The sequence below is a fragment of the Diplodia seriata genome (genome assembly GCF_021436955.1).
Source record: "Diplodia seriata strain FDS-637 chromosome Unknown scaffold_2, whole genome shotgun sequence".
NCBI classification, from domain to species: Eukaryota; Fungi; Ascomycota; class Dothideomycetes; order Botryosphaeriales; family Botryosphaeriaceae; genus Diplodia; species Diplodia seriata.
In genome coordinates this window covers 4,100,759-4,112,978 of record NW_027117309.1, presented here as the reverse complement: position 1 = coordinate 4,112,978, position 12,220 = coordinate 4,100,759, and the positions used below count along the sequence as shown (strand labels likewise).

The window sequence follows — 12,220 nt, the reverse complement described above, 5'->3', positions numbered from 1 at the left end:
CCTGAGGGGCGTAGGGAAAGAGTGCGGTTTGCTTTATTCTGTTTTAAAAATGAAGGATATGGGAAAGCTTCATTGATATCATGGCAGGCATGTTTGCATGAGTGCATTGGCGTATTTCCCCACTTATGAAGACATGGTGACATACTACTAAAACAGGACCTGTCTGCTTCCCATTGTATCACACAATTCTCTAAGTTGTAGCCTGGGGAGGGCAGGGGTGGGACCAATGTTGGTAGCGACAACAGTGAATCCTGGACGCAGTCACAAAACAGCTGGACTCAGATCTCTCTTGCCGAAGGCATGGTTGTGGTCTTCAGCGGACACAGCATATTCACGTATTGTTTTCCATGCACATAGCCATTCATCAGCCCATGTTTGGTCCTGCGAAGCCCGTTCAAATCTTAACCTGATTGGAAAACTAGAAGTTGCTAAGCCCGAACTCTATATCACTGATGTTTCTCCTGCGCATATATCTATACGTATAGCGGGATGCAATGCTGCAGCATACAACACCATTTACGGATCATGCTCAAACAACAACCGCAGCTCCGGCGCCTCCTCCAACCACTCATCCACACCACGCAGCCCCTCCCCTTCCCCACTCCCAAACAGCTCCCTCAACAGCGCCGTCGTCACCGTCGTCACCCTCTCCCCACCAATCGGCCCCACCCACGTCCGATTCAACTTATCCCTCTGCCCCAGCAAATCGATCCACAACGGAATATCGCTGAAATCCAAATGCCGCGTGCCATCTACCTGCACATCCCTCAGCCACCCCGTCTGCGCGGCGTTGAAATGCGCCCACGTCGCGTCCCCGCTCTCGTTCCCCGCGAAGTGCGCCTCGCTGCCGACCTCCAGGAACGGGCCCACGCCACCCACATCCGGCGCCACGACGCTCGGGTCGTCCCCCTGGCCCGCCGGATCGAGCAGCTGGATCAACGTGCCGTCCAGGTTCGCGCCGCCCGCGCCGAACAGCGACGCCGCCTTCCCCTCCGCCGCGCTGCCCATGACGCCCGCCGCCGCCGCCCCGCCGACGCTGTGCCCGAACACGCCGTAATGCGTCACGTTGAACGGCGCGCCGTACCGCGCCACGAGGGCGGGGAAGAAGGCGTCGCTTACCGCAGCCAGGATGTCGGACTCGCGGAAGGCGAGCACCTGGAACGCCTCGGCGATCGTCGGCGGGTAGTTGCTGAAGTCCGGGTAGCCGTAGACGCCGGCGCTGCCGTTGACGCCGCCGTAGGGCAGCGGCAGGTACGGCGCCTCGCCCGGGTGGTCGATGGCGACGACGGCGTGGCCGTGCGACGCGAGGTCCGAGAGGTAGGCGGTGTAGGCGCTGGCGGGCAGGCCCGCGCCCGGCGTGAAGACGAGGGTGGCGTGCGGCGAGGTGCCGTTGGCGAAGGCGGGGGACGTGCCGGCGAGGGTGGGGGCTTGGAATTGGAGGCGCGTTGTTAGTTGCGAGAGGGAGGCGGCGGGCAGGCCGATGGTGGACTCGAAGATGTTGGCGGAGATGGCGTCGAGGTAGGGGATGGTGGCGTTGGGGACTTGGAGGGTTGGGTAGTAGATGGTGAGGAGCATGAAGGTGCCGGGCGAGGTGGGGTCGTTGGGCGTCGTGTGGTTGAAGATGTGTTGGGTGTAGCCGACGTGGTAGGGCCCTGTGGGCTCCCAGAGGGCTATGGCGTGTGCGAGCGAGAGGCCGCCAAGGGTGAAGATGAGCGAACGCATTTTGGATACCGAAGAGTGGGCCGTGTGGTTCGCTGAGAGGTTGTCTGACGTTCATATAGCCATATGGCGGGCCTGAGCTTAAATCTCTTTAGCTGAGATACGATATCGCGGGGCTTGGATCCTTCTCGGATCCTACATGTTGTGCCTGCGTCATTGCCCAGTTGAGATGCGTTGTGTGGATATCTTCGTACTCACCTGCCGGATTCGCCTAGTTCCCGAGCCGTAGCGCTTACTGTGGCGGATCGAACATTTGCGGTTGCATTGATAGCTCAATTGCTCTACTGTGAGATTTATTGTAACACTTTGTAAATTGACCAAATGCTGTCGTTTCCTTGTTGCGTCGTCCTTTGCCCAATCTGTGGCCCGTAAAATCTACGTTGACATTTCCCTTCCCAACGTCACTCTTTCATTGAATTCATCAATCTCACCCAACTTGGCCCCCACAAGTCCCCCGAATAACTGCGATCGACTAGACAGACATAATAGCCGCTGCTGTTCCTCAAAGCCCCGGATGCTGACGTGTAAAAACTCTGTTCTTGGTGATCCTTTGCGGCTGATACGAGAATCAAGACTAAAGGACAGAAATCCCACGCTTTGTTGAACCATCTTTGGGGGTCCAGGCTTCTCATGGCTTCCTTCATGTTCACTTCCTTTTTAACCTTGATCTAATCCAAGCCGTCAGAGTATTGATCGTTTGTTCTTCAGAAAGAGAAAGAATAATTTGTCTGGCTGTGGATATTCTGCTGGCTTACCTGCATCGCGCACAGTATTCTTGTTTCCTTTCGTGGTCCATTTTGTGGAGTTTTTGACTCGGCATTCAGAACGAAGAAAAGGTCCGGCCCTGATGCATTCCTCGGGAAGTAAAAGGTTGAGCTCAGCTTGCCATCGATTACGGTACTGAGCCACGCATCGAGGTCATTGGCGGTGTAGGGGTCCTCTCTCCACATCTTCTTCCGCTCTAGTCGAAAAGTGGCCTTATCGAAGCGCTGTTCCAATAGTGTGTTATTCTTTTCGACAGATAACTGTTTCGCACGTCCAATCGCTCTCAAAAGGGCCTCCCGGTCTTTTTCGTGATCGCCCGATCCGGCAGATTCTCGTAAGAGCTTCGTCAACCTCTAGTTCTGATCAGTATTTGCGGCTCTGTGCACTCTGCGAGGGGTGCAGGATCTATATACCTACCCAAGCAAAGTAGGATTCCGAAAATTTGCCCAGTGTGCCTTGCGACTCGTCGTCAATCTGAGCCGAATACAAACGATTGTCCCATAGCTCCTGCGCATGTTCCGGCTGTTGTGTGTGAAGGAATTCAACTGCTGCATCGACTGCCAAAGGCTCTGCTATGTGGACTTTGATGGTCGACCCTTGCACGTGCTTGACAATCGCAAACCCTTCTGTAACTGCCTGTGCTGCATCGTCGCTTCGCAGCGTTATAGGCATGCTGAGTAGATCCGCTTGAATTGAAGCCCAGTATATGTCGTCGAGCAGGACTTGTTTGTTCGATGCATGCAGTCGATGTAGTTGGTTTTTCAGTCCTTCCTTCACTTTGTGCATAGCGTCCTGGGCTCCTTCTTGAATCATCCTTTCGGGGAAATTATCAGGATGTTTGTGTATTCTCCTCAACAACTCCTCAATGTAAACCGTAGACCAACGGTATCTGCCGCGGAATGATCTGCTATGCTCCAGAATTTGTGAATGAAACTCTCCAAACACCTTGTCGTAGTTCTGTTCTGCAGCAGCTCCAGGATTTCTGGCGTTGAAATGCTGCAGCACTGTCCATGAATCTTCGTCCAGTTGTCTCCCGCTTCGGAAAAACAGATGAGGGGATTGCATCTGAGTGTTGGAATCTTTTGTTTCCGCTGCGAATCCTTGTCTATGCGCATTCAGGAGCTTTCCGAAATCCTCGTCTGTTGAGATTAATCCGAAGTCGTATTGGACGCTGAAGCGAGAGCGCTCGAGAATTAGTTGGTGGTATTCCTGGTCCATCTTTACCACGACCAGGCTATCCAGACGCATGGGCTTAGAAGCATTAAGAATACGGCTGAAGAGCGCCAACTCGGCCGTGACTTCCTGAAGATGTAATGATGTTCCCGAAAAGATAATTACCGGACGAATAGGATCCAATGCCGACCAAAGCGCGGTGTGTATAAAGAGCTGGAGGCTGCTCAGAAGCTTCAGATTAGGCTGGAAAGTTTGCAGGATACTCTGTGCCTCGTCTATGCAGATGTATACGTGATTCGAGATTTGTATCGTATCCCTTGTTGGATTGAATAAGGCCTGCAGACTTTTCCAGTGAGAACTTCCAGAGATGTGTGACCAAGCCATCATGCTTTGTGCTCTCGCCGGAGGACATAGACGTAACAGCCGGTAGATTGTGTCAAAGGGGTCGCAATCATCTGTACAGTTGATTTGCATCCAGAGCCAGCTGACAGGGCTTATCGATCTCTCGTCATTCTCGTTGAGACTGCACGTAACGATCTGGAACAGTAGTAGAAAACGAGCAGCGAATAAAGCAATTCTGAGAGATAGTGGTTTGGAGTAAAACCTCGAAGTCGCCTGCATGTCAGAACAGAACGAGAACATGTCTCTAGATGCACCGCATCGTTGAGGCAAAAACAGGTCTCCTGAGCCTTGTCTGTAGTCGGCAGAGGCTCCACCATCGCCCGAGATGCTCCCCACAAAATAGAGGCCCCAGTGCCTGGAGAGAAATTCAAGAATGTTTCTCGTCTTTCCTGTTCCGGCGGGGGAAAATAGAACATGAGCACCGGCGTGTTCTTCCTTGATGCGATCCAAGATAGGCGACTGTATGTGGGTCATTGGGATCTCCTTCGGAAGTCGTGCAATGCTCTTTGCGGCTTGGCATTGTATCAAGTGTTGAAACGCTTCTTCTACGACGACGCTGAGACCCACTCTAAGTCGTCCAGCGAAGTGGAATCGCGTGATGTTGAAGAATTCATCGGCTGGCCCTCTGTCAGTGTCTACTCAACCTGAATTGACCTCAAGGGATCTTCTTACAGTCGAAGTACGTTCTTCGCAGCTGAGACAGCTGGCTGTCCATAGTTGATGCAATCGTAGCAACTGCAGATCCGCTATTCTGCACGTTTCGAAGAACCAAAGAAATCATGGAGAATGTGATCGGGTTAAGACCCTTAATATGGCTACCGTGAGAAGGCCATAGGCTTTCCTTGCACAATTTCTCTTCAAGCTTGGTAGCTTCTCCACACTTGTAGATCTCTCGGAAATTTTCTGGGGATGTTCCGTAAAGTTCCCAAAGAAAATTGAGATAAATTCTTGGAAAGGCACATCCTTTATGTGCCTGCATTCTGAAGAACTCGTCATCTCGAAGAAGCAGTGGCAAGATGCCGCCGCAAATTTCTCGGCATGATCTGCAGTCCATATGAAGCGCTTGAATGCCTGTATTATGCGCATTAGGTTTCAGCAACCCGTTCCATCGAATGAATAGAGATTGGGACAGACCGTGATTGGTATTTATCCGCTCGCTCCGGTACCTCTTGACAAAGTACTCCTTGCATCCTTCTTCATAACGGGGCCCAATACTACTACCTGGAGAATCCATCTGGTTGTTCCCAGGGTGCTTCTTCATCAACCAGGGATCCTGATGACAAGTAGACTGTTAATGCGACCGTGCTTGGCAGGGCTACTTAGTGATCCAGCAGGGGTGATGAAAAGGCGCAAACGCACAAGTATACCTGGTTGAGCGCTGGTAGATTGGAGCGTGATTGCGCACGGCTACAAAAGTTCGTACTGCGGTGTGCTTTTTGGTTATGAAGAAGATGGCTAGGCTTGGAATGATAGATAAAATCCGCATGGCCTGTCGTAAGATGCTTACCACTGCTGCCTGGCACGTTGCCCCGCATGTGTAACCGTCAGCTGCTTATCAGACAATATGCAACGTGTACGAACTCCAATGGAGAACTCGCATAAGCGAGCGGGGTCAAAGTTGAATCAATAGCGAGTAAGCGGCATGACAGTTCCTCTCGCAAGGAATGGCTAAAGAAATCCGGAGTGCGAGCTGGGTCCGCAGGGCATCGAATCTTGCAGGGCAATGCTCCCGCACGGAGACGAACGGACAGGCTCCACGAATCGCAATCGAGAGCAGCCCACGTAACATGCTCAGGATGCACCTCGGACACCCGTCGGCTTCAGTAAGCTAGCCCCAGTTCACAGAGGGACTCGCCAGCCCTAATGTCTTGATCCCATGTATTTCTAGTACATAGATTACCCTGACAATAATGTCTATCATAATGACCCGTTCCAACGAAACAACCTTCAACGCCAAGATCCAAGCTCAACTCCCTACCAATAGTACCCAAGTCTACTTCGTCTGGAAGTCGCTCTTCTCCCGCAGCCAAGTCTCCAAATCCAACATCTGGGGATTCTTCTGCTTGCACTTCGCGATATCTGCCTTGTACCCGTCCGTCGCGAACCACGTAATCATCGTGTTCAGCTCGGCGACCATGTACATGAGCGCGCTGCCGAAGAACCAGTACGACGAGGGCACCGGTCCGCCGGTGGCGCGCTGGAAGCGCTCGCTCATCTCGTCGTACGACAGCTCGTCGCCCGCGAGGCCGACGGCGACGTTGCGCCACTCGTCGGGGTTGGCAAAGGCCAGCGCGGCGAAGCGGCCGATGTCGTGGACGGCCACCCACTGCGTGCGCTTGCCCTGTAGGGTATCGCGCAGTGCCGTCAGGAAGACCTTGGTCGGCATGCCCGGGGCGAGGTTGTCCATGAAGGCGACGGGGCGCAGGACGGTCCACGACATGTGCTCACCGGGGGTGCCGGATGCGGTGGATTGGCGCAGGTGCTGCTCGATGACTTGTTTGGTTTGGAAGTGCGGCACGGGGGTCGGCGCGTCCCATGAGGCCTCGTCGCCGCCGCGCTCGACACTTGAGTAGACGAAGTGCGCGACCTTGTACTTGATGGCCTCGTCGATCAGCGCGTTGCCCTGGGCGATTTCGCTTTCCTTGGTCACGCCCTTGCCCATGGAGATCTGCACGCTGTACACGCCCCAAATAGGCGACGGCTTGGCCGCTTCGGCGGCGGCGGTAAAAAGGGCTGGTGCGTCGTCGAGGTTGCCTTGGACCAGCTTGACGTTGGAGCCTTTGCTGGCAAGCTTTGTCGCGCCTCCGGACGAGGCGTCACGCGTCACGGCAAGAATGGTGCAGTCGACCTTCTGCTCGAGGAGCGCATCAATGACCGCACCGCCTTGCTTGCCGGTGGCGCCGGTGATGAGTAGCACTTTCGACATGGTGGTGCGTAGGAGCTGATGGGAATGGGCGTGAGTGTATGGCTGTGTTGGGGAGTCAAAGGAAAGCTGCCCAAGCCCTGGAAGTGATATCGTATTTGACCGCGGCCGGAAGGGACTCCGTCAAGCTCAAACCCGGGGCCGCGGACTTCCGAGGGGAGAATGCGCTGAGGGCGGGGGAAATGGCGGGGCTCAGGGTGGAAATGCGGACTTGCGGCTCCCAGGCCCAGCGTCGGGTCTCCGTCTACCGTCGGTCAATGTATGCAGGGCCCTCCGCTCCGCCGTCTGAAACGAAGGGGCTCGAAACGTATCCGGAGGTCGGAGAACGAGAGCATAGTCCGAAGCGGGCTTTCAGCTCGAGCGAGCATGTAAATAGACATGACCGTGTCGGAATGGCGTGGAGATTATTATTCCACCAAGAACCTACCTGAACTGTTCAGACCTGCCTTTCGGGCGCTAAAATCCTTCTCAACGAATCACTGCACTTTCATTCGCCATGTCGACCGAGCAATCACAGCGGCTCCAGACAGTCCACGCCCTTCTCGACGGCTACGGTAGCCTATCGGTCCCCACCCTCACGGCATCCCTGGCCGACGACTTCAAGCATCAGGTGCTGCCTGAATCACTGGGCATGCCGGCACGCGACAAGGCGGCATTCGAGCAGCATGCAGCAGGCATTTTTTCCGTTTTCGAAGCCTTCGCCATGGTGCCAAAGGCCGTGTTCGAGGACAGCGAGCGGAATGCGGTCGTGGTATCGGCCCGCATGCAAGGAACGCTCAAGGGTGGCAAGGGCGAGTGGAAGAACGAATGCGTCATGCTGATTACGCTTTCCGCGGACGGCACAAGGGTGGTTGCCGTGGAGGAATTTGTTGACAGCGCGAAGGCGCTGGAGATGCGGGCCAAGATGGCGCCCAAGGGCTTCGACGAGTGACGAGCGGCGGGCACGCGGCACGGGGAGCGGTAGCTACAGAGGTACCAATGTCAACGTCACTGAAGCTTGCATACCATGTCGTGCCCGCGTGTCGTGCGACGTGTAGCGCACAGACAGTTGGCTCATCCGTCAGAAGCAATATGGTGCATTTGAGACTGGGACGAGCCCTGATAGATACATGACATAGATCCGAGCAGTGCAATGGAGCAAAGGAGAGGGGGTCAAAGCGAAGTGGTTGGGGGAGCTGGGGAGAACGGGAGGTGAAAGTGATCGCGTCAACAACGCGCGCGCTGCCCCACATGCTGCCCCGCCTTTGGCCTCAGGCCTCAGGCGTTCTGAGTTGCCGGGATGCCCATGTCCGCGCCTCCCGCAGCGGTGCGCCCATCAGCACCCAAACAACTCTACCGTGCTGCCCTCCTCACCCGCTCAGCGCCTGGAACAGCGCAATCGTGCCCGCCACCAGCGGCATCACAATCCGCACCGAGTTCCTCCTGATCCACATGCGCGCATACGCCTCGGCCTGCGACGCGTCTGACCGCCCGCTCTTGGGGTCGCTCAGCCCCTCCAGCTTCTCGTTGATAGGCTGCATGTTGATGGCGGAATGCACCACCGTCACCAGGTGGCAGAGGGCGCTGATCGCAAAGAGTCGCCAGTCGCCACGCAGTCCGCTGTGGCCCTGCGCCGCCACCCACGCCGTGTAGGCGTACCCGAAGATGCCCAGCGTGCTGATGGGCCGGAAGAAGACGTTGCCCACCGCCCAGAACGTGGGCCACTGCCGCCCCAGATGCTGCGCCCGAGCCGCGTGCTCCGGCGACGAAGGGTGCGGGAAGTCAACCAGCAGCACCGGCACCCCCATGAAGGACTGCGTGATGGCATTCCCTGCTCGCGTTAACCAAGCCACTCCGCGCGGGACAAGAGCAATCTACCAAGCAGGATGTAGGAAAAGCCGATGGTGGTGCCGACGACGGCCTGAGGGATGGTGGGAGACATGGCGCAGGGTGGGATGAATCGATGGCGATCTTTCGCTTGCTTCACGACAACTCAGCTGGAAACTGCAACACCTTGCTGTGATGCTCTCGCGGTCTTTGTATATGCGCGCGGCCCGGACAAGTCTGCTGTCTTTCCCCTTGCCGGCGTTGGCAAACCCGCGTCCGGCGCGCCCAACGGCTCCCGCGTCTCGCACTCGCCCCGGAAACGGACGCGCCGCAACGGACAAGCCCAAGGCCCCAGTCGTGAGCCGGACCAGATCTGGGGAGCCGAAATGCCAAAAGCAAAGCTAAATCGTGTCGTCAACCACTCTTCCAAGCCCGCGGTCCATCCGCTACCCGCTAGCCAAACTTGGCGATAACACTGTACGAGACGTGTGCCGCCACCAGCTTCCCTTGCTGGCGCCCAACCTCCTGGGTGTGCGGCCCTGATCTGCAGGCACAGCCATCTCACGCCGCCGAGCCGGACCGGCGCCCTTGTTGCATTGTGCCACCAACGCCCAGCCTTCCCCAACCTCAGTGCACCGTGCTCCTACTGGCACTGCTGCAGCTGTGGCTGGCTACTGCGTGCGTATGCATCACTGTCCCAGATCGTACCTGGATTGCCGCGTCTGAACGTCTGAACCATCCTGATTGGTCTATTCCAGCCTATGCTAGCATTAAGTCGTTACAAACTATCTACGTCGCATACACTCGGCGCTACAGGCCACGCTCGCCAAACAAAACAGCCTCTCAACACATCGGGTTGTCACAGAATCAAAGTGGAAGAAGGGTCTTCCACCGCCACCGACCGCAAGAAACAAACAATCAAACCTCCAAAACCTGCACAAGCGGCTGCTTCTCCAGCTTTTCGTCCAACTTGACATCCTCAGTCTTGCGCATCTCAGCCACCTTGAGGAAGTCAGCACGCTGCTGCTCATCCTTGGCCTCAGCCTCGTGCCACAGCCGGATGGCCTCCTGCCTGCGCTCATTGCTGCGAGGCTCGAACGCCATCTGGAAGGGGTCAGGCTTGACAATGAGCAGAGAGTTGGACTTGTCGAGTGGGATGGGAATCATCTGGCCTGTCTTGGGATCCATCTTGTGCTTGAGATTGAAACACCAAGCAAGCGCGCCACACGCGACGACCAGCTCGTCCTGTGTCACCGACTGGCCCAGGCACTGACGCTGACCCCAGCCAAACGAAGTCATACCCTTCAGGGTCGGGTACTGTGTCAATGGCTCCTGGTACGTCGGCCACCCAGACTGAAGCCAGCGCTCTGGCCGGAAGGTCTCCGGGTCAGGATACTTGATCGGGTTGCGCAGGAAGGCCCTATTTTTGTATTTGTCAGTGACTCGTTTCGCTACGCCATGGCGCAGACAAGACTTACCAGTCCAAGGGAAGGATGCGCGTTCCCTTGGGAATGAAGTAACCATTGTACTCGTCATCTTGCTCGGTCTCGTGCGCCACGCCTGTCAAGGGGCTGTCAGCACCAGCCACTCGTCATGACACGTTCAACCCTGCTCGATGTAGCACTTACCAGTGGGAACGTTGGGCTTCCACCTCATGGTCTCCTTGATGCAGGCGCGGAGGATGGGCAGTCGAGGCATGTCGTCAAGCGTAGGCAAGCGGCCCTCGCATACCTGATCGATTTCCTTCTGCACCTCGGCCTGCCACTCTGGGTGGTAGACCATAGACACGAGGAAGTAGTACAGGGGACCGGCGACGGTGAAGATGCCAACCAAGGCCATCATACCAATGACGGACGACGCCTCATGGTCGCCGGATAGGTTGGTCTTCTTCTCGTTCTCGAGGTAGGATTTGGTCCAGCAGGGTCGCATCTGGCCCTTGGCCATCTTCTCGCGTACCGCCTGCAGCTTCTCCAGCCACCACGCTTGCTGATCGTCGTGCCGCTTACGCTCAGCCCGCTTCCATGGGTTGAGCACCCAGGGCAAATGCCACAGTGGCGTGATGAGGTTCGTAATGGGACCGGCCGGCGACATCTGCGTGAGCAGCCCCCACGCGCTCTTGGTCAGCACTGGGCTGTCGGTACCGTCGTCCCAGGTCAGCTGGCACATGACCTTGGATGCCATGTCCTCGAGCGAGAAGCAGAAGTCATCGGGGTTTTCGATGAGGCGGTACAGCCAGCGCTTGGCCTCGAAGTTCATGATGCCGTAGTATTGGGCGTTGGTCGCTTCAGTGAGGTATGCATGCGTGAAGCGGCGCTGACGAGCCCAGTACTCTGCAACGGGCGGTCAGTGTCTGTCAGGGGACCAAGCTCAGCCAAGACTTACGGTTCTTGCCCATCAGAGGGAGGTACTCCATGGACCCATGTGAACTCTTCGAGTCGAACAAGGAGCGGATCATGGGCCGGTCCGAGTTGTACTTTGCTCGTTTGACCAGCAAGTCTTCGGCGATCTTTTCGTCTGAGATGACGACGAACTTGGCCCCAAGCATCTCAGTCCGGTATATGCCTTCCTTGCCGTGCGTGTCTGCCCATTCTTTGAACTTGAGCCACATGTATTGGATGGGAAGATCATGGACGCGGCCGAGGAAGGGGATGAGCTTTGGGCCAGGGAGCCCCGATGGGTCGTTCTTCTCCTTGTAAGATTGGATGAACTTGAGGACTGCGAAGCCCGCCAAGGCGACGGCGAGAACCACGTATGTGATGAGCTGCATGATTGCGCGGACTGGCAGACAGAGCTAACGAATACTCAAGACAGGGCGAAGCGGATGGTTGGAACAAAAAATTTGAGGCGGCGGGAGAGGGGGAAGGATATCTTCATTAACTACCAGCCTTCCAGAACTGCGCCAACTCATTTACAGGCATCGAGGCTTGTCTCGACTCACTGCAACGACCTCGACCAGGCATTCTTCGTACGAGGCTCTATCGAAGTCCGAAGGCAGGGGCACGCCTCCTACCCCGTTAGATCGCCATGGCCGACAGCGCGCTGCTGGAAGCGAACCATGCACGGTGCCGGCGATCTCCAGCTGGCCTCTTTGACGACCCAAATCTTCAGTGCCGTCCGCCAGCTGGACTAGGACGGCGATCAGCAAAAAGCATCCAATGGTGTCTCGGCTGGAGCTGTGATTGCAGGAGGAAGAGAACCGGACTCTCCGCCCCGAGGCCATGGCAGGATTGCTCCAACTCCGGAGAATGCAGCATGACTATGGCGAAAGGAGAGCCAAGGACGGCTTCGCCGCCTTTCCGGCGAGATACAGAGGTCTTGTCTGGGATGACGGATGGTGGAGCACGTCACGAGCGCGTGGCAACGGTCCAGCTGAGGCAGATTGTGACAGGTAGCTGTCATGGAGGATGTGTAGTGATCCGAGCAGCGTATCAC

The 12,220-nt window shown here is 56.3% G+C and overlaps 5 protein-coding genes across 5 annotated transcripts; 1 reads left to right on the top strand and 4 right to left on the bottom strand.

Annotated features, from left to right (window-relative positions):
- Positions 1-516: 516 nt before the first annotated feature.
- SLS55_002617 (uncharacterized protein) lies at positions 517-1,722 on the bottom strand (the record flags this gene model as incomplete). The annotated part of the gene is made up of 2 exons (XM_066774098.1): positions 517-1,670; positions 1,719-1,722. 2 exons carry the CDS (start codon positions 1,720-1,722, stop codon positions 517-519), a joined length of 1,158 nt encoding a protein of 385 aa, XP_066636665.1.
- Positions 1,723-6,052: 4,330 nt separating this feature from the next.
- On the bottom strand, positions 6,053-6,985 carry SLS55_002616 (uncharacterized protein; the record flags this gene model as incomplete). Its single annotated transcript, XM_066774097.1, has 1 exon — positions 6,053-6,985. One exon carries the CDS (start codon positions 6,983-6,985, stop codon positions 6,053-6,055), a length of 933 nt encoding a protein of 310 aa, XP_066636664.1.
- A 493-nt stretch (positions 6,986-7,478) lies between these two features.
- SLS55_002615 (uncharacterized protein) lies at positions 7,479-7,913 on the top strand (the record flags this gene model as incomplete). Its single annotated transcript, XM_066774096.1, has 1 exon — positions 7,479-7,913. The coding sequence occupies one exon, from the start codon at positions 7,479-7,481 to the stop codon at positions 7,911-7,913; it is 435 nt and encodes a 144-aa protein (XP_066636663.1).
- A 418-nt stretch (positions 7,914-8,331) lies between these two features.
- Positions 8,332-8,769, bottom strand: SLS55_002614 (uncharacterized protein; the record flags this gene model as incomplete). The annotated part of the gene is made up of 2 exons (XM_066774095.1): positions 8,332-8,700; positions 8,764-8,769. The coding sequence occupies 2 exons, from the start codon at positions 8,767-8,769 to the stop codon at positions 8,332-8,334; spliced, it is 375 nt and encodes a 124-aa protein (XP_066636662.1).
- A 937-nt stretch (positions 8,770-9,706) lies between these two features.
- SLS55_002613 (uncharacterized protein) lies at positions 9,707-11,555 on the bottom strand (the record flags this gene model as incomplete). Its single annotated transcript, XM_066774094.1, has 4 exons — positions 9,707-10,208; positions 10,267-10,348; positions 10,417-11,118; positions 11,171-11,555. 4 exons carry the CDS (start codon positions 11,553-11,555, stop codon positions 9,707-9,709), a joined length of 1,671 nt encoding a protein of 556 aa, XP_066636661.1.
- Positions 11,556-12,220: the final 665 nt, after the last annotated feature.